This window comes from Sylvia atricapilla, chromosome 2 (genome assembly GCF_009819655.1).
Source record: "Sylvia atricapilla isolate bSylAtr1 chromosome 2, bSylAtr1.pri, whole genome shotgun sequence".
NCBI lineage: Eukaryota > Metazoa > Chordata > Aves > Passeriformes > Sylviidae > Sylvia > Sylvia atricapilla.
In genome coordinates this window covers 66,898,906-66,922,198 of record NC_089141.1, presented here as the reverse complement: position 1 = coordinate 66,922,198, position 23,293 = coordinate 66,898,906, and the positions used below count along the sequence as shown (strand labels likewise).

Here is a 23,293-nt window from a genome sequence, read left to right as displayed (position 1 = left end):
CTATCCAACACATTCTGTGATCCTGTAATTCTGTAACTCTATAATTCTATGATTCTGTGATTCAGGGCAATTAAAAGAATTAAAACCACCGTTTATTTAATTCAGCACGATGGAACCTTCATAGGTTTATCAGGGGAAAGAAAGATCCCCCTTGCTACCGCGTCGGCCTCCTCCTGCACAGGCACCGTGCCTGCGCTCCCCAAGGCGCCGTGCTTCCCCCCAGGCACGCCGTGCACAGGCTGGGAGCTCCACGGCCTCCGGGCCCGCTCCTCGGGGGGAGCGGCAGCGGGGCAGAGCCGTGAGGGGCCGCGGCGCCCGCCCGCCCTCCGGGGCAGCGCTGCCGGAGCGGGCGGCGGCGGGGCCTCGCCGGCTGCCGTAGCGGGGCTGGCGGGGGCCGGGGCCGCCCGCGGCACTTCCGTGCTGCTGGCGCCGGGCCGCGCCGCTCGGGGCCCGCCATGGCGCAGCACGGCCCCAGCGTCACGCTGTCCCTCACGCTGCCCATCACCTGCCACATCTGCCTGGGCAAGGTAAGGGCGCCGCCGCTGCCCGGGCCCCGCGGGCCGCGGCTGGGAGCGGGGAGATCCGGCCGGGCCGGCAGCGCAGGGGCCCCGCCGCGGCCCACGCTCCGATCCCCAGCGGGGTTGTGTCGTTTAAGGCTCGGCGGCTCCTTGCGGGGAAGGAAATTGGGGTGTGGGCGGTTCCCGGCCGCGGCCGAGGTTTGCTGGCGCCCTTGGGATATTGGGAAGCGCGCGTTGTCCCGGCGGGTGTCCCGGGAGGGCTTGAATGGGCCTGGGGCCCCGATGGCTGAAACGCGGGTATGCGGCTCCAGGTGTTGAGGTTTGGGGTTCTCCTCCGGTACCAGGGGGATACTCTGTTAAAAATGCTCGGGGAGCACGCGTTTGAGCGTGGTGCTGTGTCGCGGAGGACAAGTGAAACAAAGAGGGCTTGTATAACCAAGTAGATTTAAAAAGTATTGAGCAAAACTGCAGCAGTGTGGAGAAAAAGTTTCCGTTTCCTCTCTCTGACCCTTTCTCAGTTCCTTTCTCTTCTCCCTCGGGAAGCAGAGGGCTTGCTAGTCTGTTCTTCTCTAAAAGCCCCAGAGCTAATTTCATGGTTGTCACTAATTGCTTCTCAAATTCTTTGCTCATTCCTTACTACTTTTTTTTTTTTTTTTTTCCCTTGCTTTCTTTTTTTAAAGCACAATAATTAAAAGGGGAGAAATAGCCTTTTATGTTTGTACTCTGGCATTTATTGTCTGGTGTGTTTCTACCTCGCCTGGCTTTTACTCCCAGACCTCTGTGGGAGTGATAACAAAGAGCAGGCACATTTGATGTGTGAAGTAGGTCCATAGCACTGGTAGTGAAAGTAGTCAGACGCCTCCCTTTTCTCAAGTCTCATAATTCAGTGTGTTACTTTTAGCAACGGTATTTATTCATTTCTTGGCTTTTTTTGTGGAAGCCGAGCAAGACTTCCTGGGTGCTGTCCTGTTACTTTCCTTTTCTTTTATCTGTCTAATGAAAATGGAGGATAACCCAAGTGTACTCTGTATGATGTAGTGTGGATCCTTCCAGTTTGCAAAAAAATGGAAAGAATGACAAGAGGAGAGTGAAATAAAACTGACAAAGATATTTGCTATTTGAATCCATTCATAGTTACTTTCTGATCTAAGCACTTAACAGTTTGGTTAAGTATTCATTCATATCTTGCTATAATGCCACTGGATTATTCCAAGCCACTATTTCATACTTTAAATTCCTTGCTAGATGTTCCTGAGTTTGTACTGGAAGAGGCTTCCACACTCTTGCTCTCTTGCACTGAGACAGTACATTAACGTTGTATAACTGAATCTATTTGTGATACATGTAAAAGGATTTGAATGCTTTCATTTTAGACATGTAAATCTGTTTAAATTTTGGCAAAGCTGACAGCTCTGACTGCCCTTTCTTTTTTCTTTGTCTCTAACTTGGAACTTCATTAAAAAACTTCACCAGAAAAAGCCATCTTCTCAGGGTTAAGGTTGGAGGAAGGAATTTGCTAAGCCTGAATTAAGGAAAAATCTTGTCAGTTTTTACTATCTTTTAGGGGGGAGCAGGGAGTATCACAGAGGCTGGACATGATCTCATATTTATATCTGTGGTTTGTAGCACAGACTTCAAGTAGAAGGCTCATCCCAAACTCAGAATGTATTTCTTGCTATCCCTGCACAATTTGCAAAGGTCTGATTGCAAGATACAAACTATTCACATAGTGCATAATGGTAAGGGGATAAAAAAGGAGATACTGCGGAGAAATTCTTTCAGTGGGTTGGCCACTCATTTATTTAACAAAGCTGAAACCTTGGGCAGCAGAGACACATTAGTCCATTTTGTTAATGTGAACAGTGTCAGAAAGTATATTGGCAAAATGTGCAAAATAATAATTTAAAATAAGAGTTAATTGCTTGGATTAATTTCATGTTTGTTACGTGAATATTCTTTTGGTACAGTCTGGGCTGTCTTCTGACATACCTGTATTTTTTAATTAGATAGCAGATCAGAAGCCATCTGCTTCGGACTGTTAGGTTTACTTGTCCCAGGATGGCTGAAGGTCTCTCTTGTTGGTTTTGGTGTAGACAGGTTGCTTGGGCTCAAGACACAGCTCTGTATTGGTTGAAACAGTGTAGGATGTTTGGGGATTGGTTCACTGGTCTGCTGATTTTCCATGTGCTTGCTCCTCCATTCGTGCTGCTTGAAGGCCCAGAAGTGCTTTCAAAGTGAAGTAGACGTCTACAGGGTTGGATTTTGATGTACATCGGAATGGCATTATATTGGAGGGGAAAAATTAAGAAATTGCTCAAAATCACCTATTGATCAAGCCTTCTGAAATAACCCATAGTCTTCCTAGACATTATGGTCAATGAATGAACTGGAACTGTGCTGTAATTCAAGTAAAATGCTTTTTTAGTAGTAGGTATGTCCTGATCCCCCACGCCCTGGGCCTGTCACGGTCGGTGGGAAGGGCAGTGGCATCATCAGCCATTGTGTGACATTTCAGCAGTGGCTTTTGCTGTTCTGGTGTGCATTGCTTTGTGTGGATCCTGAGCCAACTAAAGTATAAACCCCCAGCCCTGAAATGAAACTTGTACAGGTGTGTAAATCAGAAGCATTATACCCTGGAGAGTAATAAATCTGACTTACTATTTTGCTAGAGATATGGAGTAATCATTCATGTGCAAGAACTGTGGTTCTGTGTCAGGTTTGGGGTAACTGAGGGTCTCTTGCTCCCGGGGGGGAAACCTGCACTCATGAAACGTCTTTTCCTGTTTGGATTATTTTATGTTATTCTGCTCTGTATCAAATAATCACCATCCATATAACTATTCTCAGGGTTTCAGAGTAAGAAAGAAGTATGGCTAGAGAAAAAGGGTTGGGTTTTTTTTTTCCCTGCTAGCTGCAGGTGTTCTAGAAAGCTCTTTTTCGTGTAAAGGAAAGCAATAAATAACAAGATTTTTTAGATTAGAAATTATGGAAATTGTAATATTAAATGTTTCCAAAGCATTGATGTGCTAATGCTTGCAATAATCACCAAAAAAGCCTCCTTAATTAGAGGTGAAAGTTAAGTCTCTCTCAGTTCATGTCTTCAGTGACTTGAGTTTCTGTTTGTCTAGATAATTCCTTTGACTCCCAGGACTGTCATATTGGAGGTCTTAAAAATATTGTGAATCCTGTATGGTAACAGAGGCATAGAGAGTGAATTGGAGAAGAAGGTGACAGATCTGGGCCTTAATTCATATCCATGAATATTTCAGTGGTAAAACGCTTGGGTTTTAGCTTGTGCAGTGCTGATTGTATGGGCACGATTGCTGCAGGACATGTCTGATCTGTTGGCCCAAGTGGTTACTGACTGTCCTTTCCAGGTGCTTGCTCCTCCCTACCAACACTTCATTTTTCCTTTTTAGTTTGACTATGGTAATGGAATGAAAGAGGAATATTTTGGAATGATGAGGAGTTTCATTTAAACATGAAGATTGTCTTGAACTTGGGTCTAAAGTGCAGTACAGTAGAATTTAATTATATTCTGACACTTTGTGTCTAGAAATAGATTTCTTGGAAAAAGACAGGAATGGAGGAAAAACAAATAATTATTTGAAGACCCCTAACACAAATGCTAATGTTAACAAGTAAGAGATTCAAGTGTGTATTACAGTAAACTGTAGCAAGGTGCAGTAAGGCATAAAGTCTTTTTCTTCTTCATCGTATTTGGTCCCTCTATGCACATTTACTTTCAAACAGGGTTTGTAGTTAAATGACAAGAGAGAATGCATTGTCATTAATATTTTCTAAAAGTTTGTTTACCCTGTCGTTTTGGAAGGGGAGGGAAAGCTTGAAAGAATCTGTGTCTGATTGGAATATTTAATCCTTCAGTTAGCTGCCCCATTCTTGGGTAATGACTTATTTAGTAGCCATGCATATCTAGCAGGAGACTTGAATTAGTGATTGCTGGTTCACATTTCAGCTCTGTGGTTTGGCCCTGATCCTTTTAAAAGCTGATTCCATGAAGCTGATTATCCACAGGCTAAAGTTAATCCGTAACACTTTATGTTCCAGTGATACCTCTTCCACAGCTAACTGTTGGATGGTGCCAGTAGGGATCCCTCCATGCCTCGCTTTTGAAAATGCACCTGCTTTGGTTGTGTTCTACCTTGGGAGACAAATGCATTTTGCTGGCCAGAGTAGTTCTTGGAGGTTGTGGGGTCAAGGAAAGGTGCTGCTACTGCTCTAGTTATTAATGAGCTCTTGGAAACAAGGACCTTAGTTCTGCAAAAATTATTATACCTTCAGTGCCTTCAATAAGAGGGAAATTTGGTGTTATGGGTCTAGAGGTTGCTCCAAGCTCGCCCTGCAAAACAGCAGTGTCACTTTCCTGTGACGACACACTTGCACTGAGAGATGGAGTTGTATATTTTCATATTTTGTTACTTGAAGGAGTTCTAAGGTATTCATAGAGTCTGTTTGTTGTTTTTTTTTTTTTCTTTTTATTTCCTCTTTAATGCTAAAAGGTCCGTCACCCAGTTATCTGTGTGAACAACCATGTTTTCTGTTCCATTTGTATTGAAGTGTGGCTGAAGAACAATAATCAGTGCCCAGCTTGCAGGATTCCTATCACGCCTGAAAATCCCTGCAAGGAAATTATAGGTAAGGACAAGTTTAGGCTTTGAAATAACTTCTGGTATTTACTGCTGGAGGAGATTGCTTTGAGTCCAGAGATGTCTGGATACCTTTTCTTCTGTGTTGTTTTTTTGTTGTTGTTTTTGGTTTTTTTTTGTTGTTTTTTTTTTTTTTTTTTTTAACCAGCGTCTAAGGAAGAATTAACTAAATCTTTAACCTTGTAGCTATTAGAGATGTTACTGGAAAGTTCCAAAGACACTGTGTATATTAATGGCTAGATTATCCAAACACAGTAAGTACCCAAAGGCTCTAATGGTTGATTTTAAACATAATGCCTTTAACTGAAAAAATGCATTAAAAATGCATTCTCACCTATGCATTGCAACCTGTTCACCTAAGAGACCAGCATTTAGCTGAGAAATAGTGTACTTCAATCCAGAACCTTGAATGAGTATATGGTATTTTTACTTGTTTATTTGTTTTGTTTTGTTCATTGCTTCCTCCTTTTGTGTTATTTTTAAGAAAATTACTCTTAGCACAGAATAAGACATAGCTACAGCAACTGCATTTGACCTAAAATATCAGCTCTGCTATTTCGTTCTAAGAGAAATTTATGTGAATAATCTTGCTTTAAAAACTTATGGTATCCTGTACTAATTAAATGTATGCTTGATATTCTGCCTCTTCCCTTCTGTTTTATTAGTATGGTCTTAAATACATGGATGCTGTTAAGAAAAAAAAAGTTGAAAATTTTTGAAGTTTTATTCCTGCTGTGCATCAAGATTTTGACTTCTAAACATCACTTTTAGATACTCAAGTTGAACCTGTTTTGGAAGTGGAAGGATTTTAAATCTTCCATGGTAGCAAATTTGTCCAATATTAGCTGCATTTGTAGGTGATAATATGAAAAGTTGGATAAGGTGGATTACTAGTATTGAATTGACTGAAAAGAAACAATATCAGTGCTTCTTTTGTCCTGTTGTTGCTTTAGGAGGAACAAGTGAAAGTGATCCTATATTTAGTCCAGCAGTCAGAAAACACCTACGCAAACAAGGCTTGAATTGCTCCACAAAGAATATGAGGTAAGGACAGGGGGAGTGTTGTGACTTTCCAGATGAACTGCAGCCTCTGAGTCCTGCTGGTTTTGAGTAAAGGTGTATACTGTATCTACATGAAATTCAGTTGCATTAAAATGCCACCTTTTGACCAAGGTTACAAGAGAGCATTTCCTGGTGCTTGAAGTGGTCCCACTGAAGTCACAGTAATTGTCTTTCTAGACAACAGGTAGCCAAGTACAGCCAATTCTTTAGTTTTGTGGCAATTCCGCCCCAGGTGGTATGGGAGCATTTCTTTATGCATATTTAGTGTAACGGAGCTTTTTTTTTTTGTCTTCAGTACAAACACAAAAAATTTTCTGAAATAATTCCCTGTTTCTCAGAGAGACTAAATTCCTTCTTAAAGAATATTGCCCACTGTAACCTTCTGGCATACGTTAATTTTCAGTGTTTTTGTTTTATTGTTTTCTGAAAATGAGTAAATGCTTGAAAGTAGACCTGAATGCTTGAATCTCCGGCTGGAAAAAAATACTCTCTGGAGAAGATGATGAAAAGCTGTTAATAAGGAATGTGTTCAGTTTGTTTTCCCAGCTGTTGTTTCCTCAGTAGCAGCAATGTGAAGACATCATGTATTTTTGAAGGAAACCTGTTGTGGGGAGGAGAATGAGGGAAAGGAAATAGACTCTCTCTGTATCCTTAACACTGGGGAAGTAAGAGCTATCTATAGCTTGTCCATACATCTACAAGCTTGCCTATAGCTCAGGTTTAGTCTCTCTGAAGAAGGAGTCAGGAAAAAGACACTTCCTGCCTTTCTGTTGAATCAACTCAAAATTCATACAACTAGTCATAGGTAAATTTTTTTTTTTAATTTCTTTAAAAAAACCGCTTAATTTAAAATGCTTGTTTTCGTGCTGGGGGCAGGGGCAGGCATGATTATTTGTGAAAATATGCCTTGGATTTATGTAAATGCTGTGTATGGCCTCCTTAAGTAATGTGACCATGAACAACTCATACACTTGAATTAGTAAACAGTGTAGAAGACATGTTTTCAGAATAAATTATTTCTTTTATCCCTTTAACAACAGGCTTTGGAAGGTTTTTGCTTCCCTGTGGCTTTAGACTGATACAGCTGAGAGCTTTGTTCTTTGCATTTTGAGTCTTCCCTAAGATGTTGCTGCTTTGGTGCAGCTGGAGCAGCCTTTTCCAGGCAGTGTTTTGTCTGTTTTGAATTTGGAGACTTTCAGCTTCCTAACATGTGACGTCTCAGAATGATATGAGAGAAACACTCATAAATAACAGCAAATGAGTCAGCAGAGGACGACCTTAAGAGCACTCTTGATACAGGAAATCCTCCCACAGAGTGCCCTATAATAGATTCATGTTGCTGAATGCTTTGAAGCTTTCGGTCTGCCCGACAGTTTGTTCAGGGTCCTTTATGTAGTCAAGGGATTCCCTGTACTAAAACCTTCAGTTTGCTTGAGCGTGCAGGTTGATTAAAATCCTGCCTAAAGCACAGTGCATAAGCATACTTAGATATATGTGTAAGTGAAGGCATGCATCTGGGCTTGCCAGAGCCCGTGTTTCTAAAGTGCTGTGGGAACTTGCCAGTATTATTTAATTAATCTCACAAATTATTTTAATTCCTCTGTATTTCTGACACCTTTAGGATGAAATAGAATCCCTGCAAAAAGAAGTAGAAGATCTGAGAGGCAAAAACCTCAGTTTACAGATACAGCTGAATCATTTCTGGATCCTGCAGCATCAGCTTTGTCTTGCCAAAATGAGGAAACTAGCCAGTCAGCAAATGAAGCAAGTACCAGTGGCTCAGACACCCCAGAGGAATGGAGCAAAAAGCTGAAAACTGCCAATGATATGTGTGAAAAACTGATGGATAATGTGGAAAAGCTAAGGGAGGTAATAAGTGTAACAAACACATTTCTTCAGCTATTTTGTTGTGTAACTGTTTTGTGTTAGTTAAATGGGAGTAAGAGCTACCATGACCTTCGGGTACTTCATAGATCTAGAAGGAGGAGGACAAAATTGAATTCCAGTGACTGCTGGTGTATAATAGTATTTCCATACAGCCTTTGCAAGTGTCAGGTGTTATTGCTTGTTCTAGTCAGTCCTGTATGTGACTCTTCTTCAACTCCTCTGTCACTCTATGACTGAATAATTGGATTATAGTAGCACTTGTCGACAGTATTGATGACCAGATATTTCAGGCTTGCAATAATCTATATAATGTATCTATTTTGCAACATTCAGTGGGCAAACACAGTACAGTTGGCTGAGGCAAATTTTGCACTATTGCCCTCCCTGCTAGCCGATATTTTTGGTGCAATTTGCTGAGACAGAGTAACTTGACCCTTTGACCAAAATAGACAAGCTTCAGCATTTTATGACCAAAAATAGACAAGCTTCAGCATTTTATGACCAGAATATCCTTTACTGGAAACCTGTGGCCTTTTTATACATCTTAATGTAATATAGAAGTAAATCTGATACTGCAGAAGCAAGGAAGAAGGAGATAGACGTGTGAAAATAAATCTAAATAAAAGTATCTTGCAAAATATACCTGCAGGCACAAGTAAGATCACCTTAAACATTGAAGAAGAGTGAAATTTCAGATTAATTTGAAATCGAGGTGGAAAAACCTGGACTTGAATTTATTCAAAATGCTGCCTTGATTTCTGCTATTTCTGCTATTGCATTACTTCCTGCAAAACTGAAGTGTGGTGCATAAAAGTTTTTAGCATTAATAGTGTTCACACTTTTTTTGGCTATAGACTTGGAGGCACACATTGCACTGTTCTGCTGTTGTTATTGGGATACTTCTAGGACCTCAGGAGCTTCAGATTCACTTGTAGATGGCAAAAGAGGATTCATTTTTTCAGTATAACTTTAGCCTTAGCAAGAAGGGTTAAAGCGTACGAAATATCTGAATTTGGAGAAGATTAAAAAAAAATAGAGGCTTAGATAGGTTTTTGGAGAAGATTTTTTAAAAAATAGAGGCGTAGATAGATTTTAGGGAAGAATTCTTAAACCGTTGTCATAGGATGATTTAGATTGAAAAATACCTTTAAGATAATTGAGTCCAACACTTTTTTTCCATCCATTCTCTATTAAACAGCTGCTCAATTCCATAAGTACCTAAAGTCTGTTTGCTCTGGCAGACCTTGTCTCACTTGTCAGCAGGTACTGCCCATCCTCATTCTGAACAGCAAGACCTCTTTCCCACACACACACTATCTGGACCCAGAAGTCTTCTAATCCATGCCAGTACCTGACCCAGGAGTTTCAACCAGACAGCACTTCCCAGTTAGACAAGACCCTCAGCAAATGTGGTTGCCACCACTTTCCTCTTCAAAACTAGACTAAATCAGGAAATAGCAAGCAGCTTTATATTTAATGTTCTAGAGCAGACAAATATAGGAATGCCCAAAGCAGGCATTAGTACTTTGTGTGGAGTCATTAAAGCTATGGGAGTGGTGAAACAAACTCCATAGGACAAAGCCTAGACTAAGTGCACTCATTAAAAATGCAGTTACATGAACTCATTTATGTAGACATGGTGCTGCAAGTGGGGTCCCTTGCAGATTACTAACTTGGAGGGTAGAGCACTCTCAGAAAGAAAGACAGAGGGGTTCAGTCCTGCCTTGCCATGTGCCACATGGATGCCTTGCCTATCAGTGCTACCCAAGTAGTGATTTTTTTTACTTGATTATGGAGCTGAGGGAACCGTGTTTTTGGAAAGACAGAAAGGGCTTGGCCATGTTGTCAAATGGTTTGATGATGCTTTGGGACTGAGCGCTCCTGAATTCTCATTCATTGCTTTCAGGATAGTTTTTTGTGCTTTTATTTTTTAAATACCGAGTAGTTGACACTCAGCCCTGGGCTCACCCTTCCCTTCTTTGCCACAGGTCCTCTAGTTATTCCTTCTGTCCTTAGGAATATTGTGGTGTTGGAGATGGGTGTGTTTGTTATCTTTTTCTGTGCCATTTCTCCTCCCCCTCACCTGGAAAGGTTGCTAGGCATATCCGTATGAGCATTTAAAGTTCTCTGCCTCTCTTCTTGTGCTGTTTGATGTTTCTGAAAAAGTACATTTCACTCCTGAGCCCAGCTGCAAAGCTCTTTCTTCAGATCTAGCTCTAGATCATACTTTTATTATGCAGTGGAAGCGTTATCTAATTGAGGCTATGAATTACAAGTCCTGGACTGGTGGTGCTGTTTTTAGCATAGGGAGATTGAGCAGGCTCTAGTTAGTGCAAAGAGTATATTCTGCTTGTTAGGATAGTGGCATTCATTGTTCTGAAATACGGTGGCAGGAAAACTTCTCTTTATATGAAGTGTCTTGTTAACAAGGGTGTCTGCTGAACTGAGAAGGAATTGACCTCAATTCAAGGAGTAAGAAGGGTTGTGAATCAAGAATCTTAATCATAGTGTCCTGGAAGATAGTAAAGAAAGACTGCAAATAGCTTGTCATAATGGATTTACATCCACAGGATAACTATGCTTTAAAAACAAGCCAAAAACCCACAAAGTAATCTTGCTCTAATTTGGAAGGGGGGAAGCTGTTCAACATTAGTTTTGCTGATACCTGCACATTGTAATGTTAATGTACTTAATGTATTTAGTCATGTGGAAAAAAAAACATGGAATTGCCATTAGTACATCTCCTTAATGATTTTCTGTGCTAACTAACATAGCTGTGTTTATTTCCCTAGATAGGACACTTGCAATGTATTTTGGGAATATAAATAAAAAATGTCTGTTCACTATTCAGTTTTGCAAACCATTTCCCATGGTGATTTTTAAGTGGTGTCCCTGTCTGAAGGCTGTTTCCTGCCTGCACATTTCTAGTTCTGTCTCTTTAAAAAGGAGAAAACAGCTTGTCCTATAAATATTAGAAGTCATTTCTGTTTCACTGTATACTTATTTTTTTCCTTTTCTTTTCCTTAGGCAAATAAGAAACTGAGCGTGGAAAACAATAGCCTTTTAAGAGAGAATTTGCGACTAAAAGCTGAAGTTGATAGTAGATCACCCCAAAAGTATGTGAATATTTTAAAAGCTACTATCTTTTATTTATAGACTGTTTAACTGTTGTAGGCCTGTTTAACCTAAAACTTAGGACTTAGGTGAAAAATGAAACTTAGAAAATAGCAGCAAGTGGGTGAGAAAGGCGACTTAGAGAATTGCAGCAAGTCCACAGTGAAGGATATGACTTGACTACAAGTGCTGTTCTTTTTGTTACATGGCCAGTATTGAAGTATTGGATTCATTAGTGGAATTCTGCAGTTAAGTTGTTATGGAGAAATTTCTGAATCTGGTATATGGTTAAAGTAGAAGGTTTCTTACTAAGTGCAAATGATCTGATTGCTTGTGTCTGTGTTTGTTTTGTTCTTCGTTTTGCTGCTTCAAGGTTTATTTTGTGGGCTTGAGCCCCTTGTTCAAGGAAGATTCCTGATAGCTTTGTGTCTGGGCGACATAGGTAGAATTGAGCTTCTGCAGCATGAGAACATCATTTTCAGAACAGACATCTGTGTTTAATGCTCTGTTTTAAACAGTTAAAACACCAATGACACCAATAAAAAGCAAAAACTTTGCCATACTCATTAGAGCTGTGTTCTGAGGTACCTCTTCTTGGAAGTACTTTGTGTAGCCATATATTTATATTTTTAAAGTTCTTTTCCTTTTTTCATTGGTTTTCTACCTTCTTCTCTCATTTGTTTAGATATTAAAAAGCTAATAGCAATATTGGTCAAAGGTTTATACAGAGCTTTTGAGGAAGGGGTTGGGAGGCACCTGTGTAATGTGAGAAGAAAGCTCTCTGGGTTTTGTTCTAGTTCTGGCAACACACCTGCTGGAAGATAAAAATTCATCCTTGTAGAAGAGCTCACTTGCTAGACTGCTTGTCATTAGAGAGCAGGAAAGAAGATGCATGATCCTTTTGCTGTGGATACATGAAAGCACGTTCTACCTTGAAGACCCCTAATGACATAGAGCCCTGTTTAAGGCCTTGGCAATGGCTTTTATGGCATGAAATATCTTTTCCCATGACTCAAGAGTGAGTTGGCAGGGATGGCAAACTTAAAAAGTAAATAGATATAACTAAATAAATACTAGAAAAGAAGAGCTAAAGAGACCAGATAATCTAAATTGATTTTTACTTTTCTAATATCAGGTAAACTCCCCGGTGGAGTCAATTTCCCTTTCTTCTAGCTTGTGCATGCTTTACTGTGGTTGCCTAAAACAATAGCCTGTCGCTTTCTACTGTAGAAGCCCAAATACAGCCAAATGTTACTACAAATTGCACAGTGTCAGGGTCTGTCTTGCAATTCAGCTGCCCACTAGATTGGCCTGTTGGTGTCTCTGCTTTTTTTTATTAATTTTTTTTAGACCTGAACAAATATCACTTCCTGCTTGCCTATTGGGAATTATCTTTGGCCTGTGCCAAACTCCAGAGCTGTGCATGGGATTTAGGACATGAATTGACTCAGACTTAAACTGGCCTAGGAACAGTTCAGACTTCAGGAATTTGTAATTCTGTACCCTGATTCTGCTCTATTGAGTCTTGCCTTTCGTTTGAGCCTAGTGGTGGTGCTACAAGAATGTAAATTCATGCAAGAAAAACTTGTCCTCAAAGAAGCCCTTCAGCTTATTAAATTTAGCAGTTTTCATTCATCCAGCCTATACCCATTCATTCCTCTTCACATCTTAGAGATTGAATTTATCCAAGTTTTCTAGATACTTATGACTTGAGAAGAGAAAAAGTGAACTTGTGTTTATGTGGTTTTGCTCTGCGCTCAAGAATCTCCAGGGTCTGTGATTTTCTGAAGTCATAGTGCTTAGAACTGGTACTAGACTGCAAGTGAAGTCTTGGTAGCACTAACTAGAGAAGAAAACTGTCTTCTGTCTTCTACAGCATCTTATATCAATATCTTGCAATACCTATTTAGTTGTTTCATTTTACTTGACACTTCTTGCACAATGGCCAGTACCAGTTCTGCCAAATTACTATTTAAAAAGTTACCTTCCTACCTCATTTTGCATTTATGCTTTTAATGTCACCTTTCAAAGTGTGGGAATTAACCCATTTATTGGCTTTTTTCAGGTTGATGTTTTGGTGCATGTCAAACTCCATTCTTCTCTTTCAAATCCCAGGTACCTCCTTTAGATGGTGAGAAGTCTCTCCTGTCTTAATGTTGTTAGCAGAATTTTTAAATTAACTTTCATCTTTGTGGTCATTTGTCTGGTCAATATCCAGATCAGATGTAACATCAAGACTTTTTTAAATATTCTTTCAGGTCTGATGGCAAACTTTGATAATATTTAAAGGGTTTTTCAGCTAGGCTTCCCACTTTGAACAGGGCTTGCAATAAATGGGTTTTTAACTTGCCTATAAAATGGGAATTGAGGGCATAAGCATCAGAGCCCAACAATGCCACTAGGATTAAGTTTCTGTGCAAGTATATGGACTTGCCAGTATAATTGTTCCTGTGTGCTTTATTCAGAAGTTTCCAGAAGGTAATTTTTGGAAAAGTTACTGAGTAGGTCTCTAATGTAATTTAAAATAGCTATTGAATTGGATTTTGTAATTTAGTGTCACCACTGTTGTTTCATTTTTCATATACTCCTTATCTTCAGATTCTCAGGTATGGATTCATGCTTAAACAAATAACTAAAGTAACTACATAAAACTGGTATCAAAGTACTTTGTAAATGTTTTGTCAGTATTCAGTCCTGTATCCAAGTGAAGTTCATTTGTGCATGTTGACATTGGAGCTAAATAGCACAACAAAATTGTTTTAGTGGACTTTGCTTTACAGAAGAGGGAGCACTAATGGCAGGGGAATGATCTCTTTGTTACACAGACTTTACATTTTACATCACAGGAAAAGTATAATTAGCCTCCTTCAGTGGTCAATAAAAACTTTCCTTTTATCATAGACTTGCATTGTTTTTTCTTTGTTCTTATCCATTAAAACCTGCTGAAAAATGTCATATACGTCAATAAAATCAATATTTCAGCATGTCAGGAATTTTTATACTTTTTTTAAACTGATGATGCTGATTTATTGATTAGCTTTTTGTTTTTTCCTCAAAACATTTTTGAGACTAGACCTTCACCAGAATACCATACTATGGTATAGTTGGGACACAGGTCTGAAAGACAAATGAGGGTGAATTTCTTGCTCTGGTTCTTACCGAAGACCTGCATTAGTCTGCCATTCCTCAGGCAAATCTGACTCATTTGTGGTTGTTGTTTGTTCTTTCTTCACCTTTTCTCCTGATGGATTTCCAGCAACTTCCATTTCCTGACACAGAACAAAAAACTTCTCAAACTTAAATTTTGCAGGACAATAAAGCCTTATTACTTCCAGCTCTACTTGAAATACATAACTGTTAGGTCCATTGGCAGGGCACAGTGGATCTAAAAGCATTTTTGGCAATGGGATTTGCTTTTTACCTGAAGGAAAATAACCAACAAGTCCATCTACTCCAGGGTATAGTGTATTTTATGAATGGTTAGATTCAAATCGTTTGAACCAGACTTCTAGGCTTCCTAGGAGTCTTTTCCCTAAATATTTAATTCCTTCTGCCAGTTAAAATCCCAGTCTGAAAACTATCTGTAACATGCATAAATTGTTGCATTCTCTTTTCTCTGGTTTTGCAAGTTGTTTTATTGTTGCAGTTTAGGGAGGGAGGAACAGTTCTTCTTCCATTTGACTGTTTATCTTGTCTAGATTTGTGATTTCAGGTACACTGAAATCTAAACCTCTTGACTTTCTAGGTCATTCTTTACAACATTTAATTTTTACCAAACTCAAATATTTCTGCACATATCAGACTATTAAATTCAATCTGCATTTCACCAGACCTACAAATAGGCTTCTAAAAACCTGTGTCCAGGGTGCAGAGAGTAAGAGCATCTGCTGTCTTCCCTGACAGAAAACTGGGCAACAGTGTCCCCTCTCTGAAAGTTTGCTGGTCCAGAGGAGTGACCTTTTTCGAAGACTAGCTGCAGTGTGGCCTTAAAAGTAGAGGAAAGCAGCATAACAGTCTTCAAATGAACTCTGAGTTCTTGTGTCATAGCATTAAATCCATTAATAGCATAGAAAGTGCCCACTTCAGGCATGAAGATCTAAACCTTAGGCAGATGGTTAAGGACACTCAGATCACACTCTGGTTTTGTGGGTTTTCCAGTTGTGGTGGGTTTTTTTGGTTTTTGTTTGTTTGTTTGTTTTTGTTTTGTTTTGTTTTGGTAGTACTGAAGTAATTCTTTCTAACTTTTGCTGTTTGCTGACCCTGGTGATAATCTGCCTTTTTTACATGGAAAATCAGTAATGATTCACTAAAAGATGCTAAAATGCTTCGAGAGGCTTTGCATATTTGTCTAAATCCAGCCAATCCCCTACATGAAAGCAGAAGCTCACTTCAAAGAGTGTACCTGACTTGTCTGTTCTCAGTGGACGGTATGTCTTGACTTTTTGTGCGTTTTGGAAGTTTTTTTGCTTGCTAGGAATAGGCCCTCATCTGGCAGTAATTTTTTTTTTTAGTTCTGATGTCTATGCAAATATGACACACTTTTAAGACAGCTGTATAAAACCTGCAATGTTGCCAAGATTTTTCTGCAGATCACCTTTCCTAGGTGATAGAGAGGGGAATTTCAGAACTGTCAGCTGGTGCATGATATCACCAAAGTACTGTAGAAACTGGTAGGTGTTTCAGCTGGTTTGTTCTTGAATTTCCTACCTTTCTTCCCATCTAACTGCAGAACCCAAAGAGAATTTGTATCTAAAGGATGGGACTGGGTTTGGTTGTATGCTCTGGCACTGCCCTTATCTCAAACTGTAATAAGCCCTGAGTGTACCTTGTCATTTTCCATTTTTGTGGTAACCCTTTTGTTTCCTTTGGAGGTGGATCATGCTTCTGCATCCTGAACTGCAGCGTGGTACTCAGCCTGTGCCATCAGGTGATTGGAATTGGAGAGTCAGGTTCCATAGCACCTTTGCAGCCCCAGTCTTTGGGATGTGGTTATACAAGAAAGATGTTTGTTGCAGCTGCTTGCTATCCAGAAAGAGAAGAGTTTGGATGAGGTTGTGTGGTTTTAAACTCACTCAAGGAATCAGCCAGCAAGATGTGCTGTGCTGCAGTTAGTGGTCACTGATGTAAAATAAAATCCTAAAGCTGAATTTGCAGAACTGATGGGTAAGAAGAGAAGGAAGAAAGAACTGAAAAATTGGTTCTTCAACTTCCCAAACAGTTTCTAAATGGACTTCTTCAGAAGCTGTTGTGGTTTAACCCCAGGCAGCAACTAAGCCCCATACAGCCTCTCACTCACTCCCCTTTGTGGGTAGAGAAGCAGAGAAGTAAAGTGAAAAAACACATGGGTTGAGGTAAAGACAGTTAAGTAGGGAAAAAAAGCTGTGCACAAGCAAAGCGCAAACCAAGGAATTCATTCACCATTTCCCACAGACAGACAGGTGTTCAGACATCTCTAGAAAAGGGGGTCTCCATCTGAGCTTAATAGTGACTTCAGAAAACAAACACTGTCACTCAGAATATCCCACCTTTACTTCTTCTTTTCCTAACTTTTTATTCTGAATGTAATGATTAATGGTCTGGAATATCCCTTCGGTGTGTTGGGATCAGTTGCCCCAGCTGTGTCCCTCCCCAACTTCTTGTGTACCCAGCCTCCTCCTTGGTCGGTCAAGAGGCAGAAGATGCCTGGACTCTGTTGTAGAACTGCAAAGGAGCAACTAGAACATCCTTGTGTTATAAGCATTGTTTCTATCATATATCCAAAACATAGTCCCATAACAGCTACTGTGAAGAAAATTAACTGTATCCCAGATAAAAGCAGGATAGGAGTACTCAAACTTAACTGAGGGAGCAGTTGTGGGATAATACAGAGGAGGGTAAGTCCAGCAATGTTAGTTCTCCTTGCTCAGTGTAGGTGAGAGATGACTACAGCTTTCTCATTGGTGTCAAGTTAGAATCATGCTGGGACAAGAAAAGGGCTCTGACCAAGAAAAGGTCCTGAAATATGAGCTTGAAATGTTCATCTAGACATCCAGTGTCACTTCAGACACTGTAATGTATCCACTACACGGTCCTGGGACTGGTAGCTGTGATACAGGGTCTGTAGATTCATCCTTCCAGAGTGATACCTGGGAGCCAGCAGTCATGTAAAGACTTTAGGTGATATAACATATTGTTAGGTATGTGTGTTGAAGAATCCAAATCCCACCAAATGTGTTCCTGCTCACTTTTTGAGTGATGATTTGTTTTTCTGGGCTTGCAGTTTTCTATGCGAAGGGTATACTTGAAATGCAGTGAGATCCCAAGTCGTTCCTGTGATACAACTAAAGAATAAGAGCCTAACGCTCAAAAGTCTGTCCATGTGTGAGGCTATGGCTTTCCTTTTGGTGTATATGTGCTCTTGACCACATGTATACTAATACCTTAACTTCTACTGAAGAATCATCACCTTGTTACAAAGTGTGAAATAATTCAAATACTTCAGGAAATATAATTTATTTGGATTGTCAGGTGAAATCTAAATTTATTTTCATGTAACTATTGCATTCTGTTGTTACAATTATAAGACCATAATTTTTTGCCTATAGCACAGCTGAAGGGAAAAAAAGAAATATACATCTGAAGGGAAAAAAAAGAAAAATCTCTTATGAGTGGTTTGGTTTGGGGAGATGGAGAAAGTTCTGATTTCTTTATCCAAAATATGAATGTTTTCAAACTCTCTTCTGACTTGCTAGATCAGTCACTAAAGCACCTCTATCCGCAGTAATTGGCTGTCTTAAAAATCTATGTCCTTGAAAATTTGGGTAATAAATGTATTCCAGTCCTAAAACAGCACAGAAAGCAACTACTGTTCTAATGCCTAACTGCAGAAGTAACTTTGTAGGCAGCTTGTCATATGTTACATTTCTGAAAACCAAAATTCCCAAGCACATCCCTCTGCAACAATTAACATATTAGTGATGCTATTTGCCTTTGAACAACATACTGTATTTTTTTAACCTGAGGACACTTGTTATAAAAGTTACACTTGAGAATACAGTGCTTCCTCATAAGCAAATCTCAGGCTGTCACTAATGCTATTTGCATTAAATAAACATATTACACCATTCTTCCATTAAAAAGGAATTACCAGGTATGCATATAAATGTAAACATGTTTTAATTTTTATGTCAGCATGTCTGTTACAGGAGACTTCAGAAAATCTTGCTTGTTTTACAGAAGCATTTTCCCCTTTCTTTCACTTGGCTATTCAGCTAAATTGTATTTTGCATCATCTTTCTATCTTTTATTAAGGAGTGTAGTTTACTCCTGTAAGACTGTGTGATAAGTCAGTTAGAGAAAGGCAAAAAAGTAGTCTGGATGACCTTAGGAAGTGGGAAAGCTCTTGCTTGGGCTCTGCTTTGCTACAGTGACTCCTTCTGTATCTTAAACCAAAATCTGTGTTCCTTTAACTGAAGGAGGAAATAAGCCAAAATGTGTTGTATATAAGGATGCTTATTTCATGTAACCTCCTTTCCCTGAAAAATAATAGAAACATTCTTGAGCTATGATTCTGCTTTTAACTAGTTTTTCATAGGGGAGAGAGAAAGTCTTCTGTGCCTTTCTTGTGATTTCCATCTTGCATGCAGCTAGAAATGGACTGAGTGCTATAAGCAGTTGGGAAAACTTGTTTTCCAGAGAGTAAGCAAATGAAAAATGGTCTGCCTTCTTTTTATGAAGGTGAAGATAATTTGGTGGAAGTACTGTGGAGGTGAAGGGGTCCTTGCCTCCATTGAGTTGCAGTCCAGCTAGCTTCTTTTGGGGAAAAAAGAAACTTACTAAATATAGAACTTCCACATTGCCATTTCTTGTCAAGGAAGTGAGTGGCACATACCAAAACTGTGTGAAGCTCAGGCTGATCTGATTTAAAAAGTGGTCTGCTAGCTGTGACAGAAGTGACTTAGACTGTTGTGTAAATCTTATCCATCGCTGAGCCATCTACACCAACAATCTTCAGAGTTCTTGAAATATACAGAGCAGTTGAACAGTGGAATACATCACTGGTCACTCTGGTCCAATCTGATCCTCTGACCAGGATCTGGTCACTCTTGACCAGTTTTTGGGGGTTTATGCTTTCCCTTACTGCTTTCCCCAGCTGTCCAGTTCATTGTATTGCAGTTGTCAGCATACAGCTTCCTGCTTCTTCAGACTCATGGCTCGAAGAAGCAGAATATGGTTTGATTGTTTGCTGGAAGTGCATGCATGGATCCATAGCTGTTTTGCCAGCATAGTTGCATGCCACAGATACACCAACTTCAGATTTCACTGATCCAAGGGTTGCAGTGGGAGCATTTTGTGAAGAGGTGAGCTGATGGAATGGGGAAAATTGAATGTAAGTTCAGTGAGATTCTAAGGGAAGAACAGACAGACAAACAAAGAAAAACGTAGAAATTTCAGGCAGTGTTTGTCGTGGAAGAATAAATACAAACCTGTGCTGTAACATGGAGCTGCAACATGGAAAATGGAAATTTAGTGTAAGCCCACATACAGAATAGTTCTTTCTTTATGATGTAAAACCTTATTTGTCAGAGTTGTAGGGTGGCTGCAGGTCCTTCCGTCCTTTCTAATAATATCGGAACTTTAATTGTTTTTTCTTAGAGTAAATTGAAAGCCTTGGATGGAGCAGGGAATTCCCTGGTGCTCACCTGTCAGTGACAGGTTAGAATTAGTCAGGGCATATAGCTGAAACCTTCACCTGCCCTCTGGGAAAGTCAGTCTTGAAAGCTGGTGGAGGATGAGGGGAAGGTGAGTCCGTATCTTGGCAGTTGAAAATGCGCTTAAGCTCTAAACCCCACGAGCACACAACTTTCACAACAACAAGGAGCAGGTTTTTGTATTAGAGTCAAGATAGAAATCTGATTGTTCTGGTTGTAAAGCTCAGAAAAACAAGTAACTCAAAGTAAGTGGATATACCATCCACAGGATGGGTGAGGAAAAGCTGTATATCTAACAGGAACATAATTGAAATGGTCTATATAGGTATTTAAACCACCTCAAAGGACTAATGCAATTTCGGCATTTCGTATCAGCATTTTGTTTTTGACAAGGTGACATTGTGAAAGAAATGTATTGTAAAACACTGCTGTACTGTAGGAAAATGATTGAATGTAAATATTTCAAGATGGACCACTGTTCAAATGTTATCATAAATCTTTGCCATTGTTTTAGGGGATAATTCTTCATGCATATTTGAGTTGAAATGATAGAACCAGCCCCTGGAAGGGTAATCTGCTTGTTATTGCCTTGCTACCACTAATACCTTAATTTTGTCTTTTCATGGATCATCTCCACCTATATGTTATTTGCGATGACCTCAGTTTTTTGTGTTTTTTTTCGTAACTAGCAAAGAGAAGTTCTGACTTTTGTTTTCAAATTAACAGAGTGTTTTCAAATTAACAGAGGCTTCGTTCTGTCTTTAAATGAACTTGCAAACCTTCACAAGAATGTGTTTTTCCAGCTTAATTTCTTCTTTCTTTTTACTTATTTCAGGTTTGCTAGGTTTACAGTGGCTGCACTTCATTCCAAAGTGGAACAAAGTGAACGTGAAATGAATCGTCTGAAAAGGCACTGGAAAGAAGTGATAAATACATAGAAGAAATAGAGAGTCAGCTTTTACAGCTGAAAAAAGGCAAAGGAAGCCAAACAGTGAGTGCTGTTAGTGAGAGAGTGCTTTCCACAGATGGTGAAGGAGGTGAGAGCAGTGAAGATACAGCATGTTTAAAAACCCAAGCTGAGGAGAAAAAGGCTTTGCATGCCAGTCAAAGTCCTGACAGTCTTGAGCAGCTTACGAGTGGTGGAACTTGTTTAAGCTCTTCTAGTCAAGATGGCTTGAATAGCTCAAATACACAGTGTGCCCCAAAGAAAGAACTATTTCCAAGATGTCACAGGGTTCTCCTGGATGAAAATAGTACAAATATGGATGCCTGCTTAGAAGACCAGTGGAATAAAATTGAGGAATGTACCCCATACAAAAATGAGGAACTTTATGATCTTCCACCACCATGCACTCCTTTTCTGTCGCTCAGTCGCCTTCAGTTGAACACCCCTGATGGAAAAGAAAATGCAAGGAAATCATCAACATTCCTGAGAAAACTGAAATTTGGAGAGTTTCATGACACTTCAGATGATTGCAACAAAGATTCTTCTGAGCACAGCACAAGCGGCTGCAATAGCAAAAAGAAGCTAAACTGTTTTACTGCAGGAAAATCAGGGGTTTGGGGCACCTGCCCAACAAATTTTGCTGAGAACTTAGATTTTGATAGATCAGAGCAAAATTCAGTGGCTGGTCAGTCAGATGAGACAACAGCAAAGTGCAGTGATAAAACAAGTTCTTGTGTACCGAAGAGGTTGCATACACTCTGCTCTTCTGAAATGAACCGCACAAGAACCTCCAGCGAGACCTCCATGGATGCTGCCTACCTCGATAAAATTTCTGAGTTGGACTCCATGATGTCCGAGTCAGACAACAGCAAGAGTCCATGCTATAATTTCAAGTCCTCTGATCTTGATGGTTCTTCAAAGTCAGCAGAGTGCGCTAAACTTCTGAATGGAACAGAGAAGAGTCTGGAGGAGATGAATGAGGAGCAGAGCATGAAGTGTCCAGAGACAAGTGATCTGGCTGACAGAACTGGCTGGAAACCTGCTATTTTTTCCAACCTCTCCCCGTCTGACGTAGATATGAATGACCACTTTCCACTGTTTACAGGCCAAAATGTAGTGGCTAATGATGACAAACCTCCAAACTCTTTATTTCAAAGGGACTTTTCGCCAAATGTACTGTTCAGTAACTCACAAAGGTTGTTTGAGGAACAGAAGTTTGGTTCATGTTTTTTAAAGATGTCATCGGATCTGCAAAGTCAGATTAATCCTCCTTGGATGTCTTCCTTTACAGCTGAAAGGAAAATAAAAATGTCAGTCAGTCAACCAAGAGGAAAATTCAAAACAGCCTTTCCAGTGCAAGTCCATCAAAAACCACCAAAAACTGATTCTGCTTGGAAATCAAACGAGACTCAAAGTTGTAAACCTGCAAATGTTTAATATTTACAGGTGAACTTAATTTTTTACAACTTCCATACAATCTGATCCTGTTGCTTTCACTATGTGAAAACTGAACATTCGCCTGCCCATCGCAAGCTCTTTCCCAAGGAAGTACCATTCCAGAGTCTTTTCTTTGACTGGGCATTTTATTTACCTGGGGCTTGGGAGTTTTTGATCTCCTTAAGTTTTCAGGTTACATGCTCTTCCAATTGTGAGCGCAGCTAATGGCTCCTTGACAGTTCTAAGTGGTCTTGTCAAATTAGTCATTTATGTAAAAATTAGTTTTAAAGGTTACATTTCCCATTCCTAAAGATTATATTTTGTGCATGTAAGGCAGCTACTGGCCATATATCCTATGGATTCATGAAATTGCTATAAATTAATGTCGGTTTTGCCATAAAACTTGCCTCCTAGAGGAAATGTTTCTGCATAGACTGTTTCACTGTACTACTGAAACTCTTTGTTTTAAGTGGGTGTAAGGTAGCAGCCCCTTTGTTTTCAGGGTCACAGCACTTCAGTTAGAAACATCACAACACTGCAATTATGGCTGTCTCTTTTTGAAGTTAAGCACAATTTTTAATTTAGTTCCCAAAAATCATTGTTATTCAAAATGTGTTTAGTATGCCTGTATAGACCATAAAAATGGTTTGTATGCTAATGATTTGTTTACCTAATGTGCACTGAACATCTTACATTAATACTGTACCATTTTACATTAATACTGCATGCTTTTCTATGTGAATTGAATAAAACATGTTATAAGCACTGTAATCCGTGATGTTGCCTCAAATATTGAATTAGAAAAATAAAAAAGGGGAGGGGGGGGGACTTTTTTCCTAATTTGGAAAATGCATACCTAAGTTTCGTAAAGCATAAACCTGAGCTTTTCACCAAAAAAAAAAAATCTCCCTTCCTCCTCCTCGTTAGATACTACATTCCAGTGTCAGCATCGATACAGTTGATGGAATGGCT

The 23,293-nt window shown here is 39.7% G+C and overlaps 1 protein-coding gene across 1 annotated transcript; it reads left to right on the top strand.

The window, feature by feature from the left end:
* Window positions 1-360: 360 nt before the first annotated feature.
* Window positions 361-23,092, top strand: OBI1 (ORC ubiquitin ligase 1). The gene is given in 10 exon segments (XM_066313427.1): window positions 361-527; window positions 5,039-5,174; window positions 6,139-6,192; window positions 6,195-6,229; window positions 7,869-7,938; window positions 7,941-8,116; window positions 11,162-11,250; window positions 20,774-20,841; window positions 20,844-22,181; window positions 22,184-23,092. Coding segments are annotated over 10 exon segments (2,124 nt in total). The 5' UTR covers window positions 361-455; the 3' UTR covers window positions 22,270-23,092.
* The last annotated feature ends 201 nt before the right edge of the window (window positions 23,093-23,293 follow it).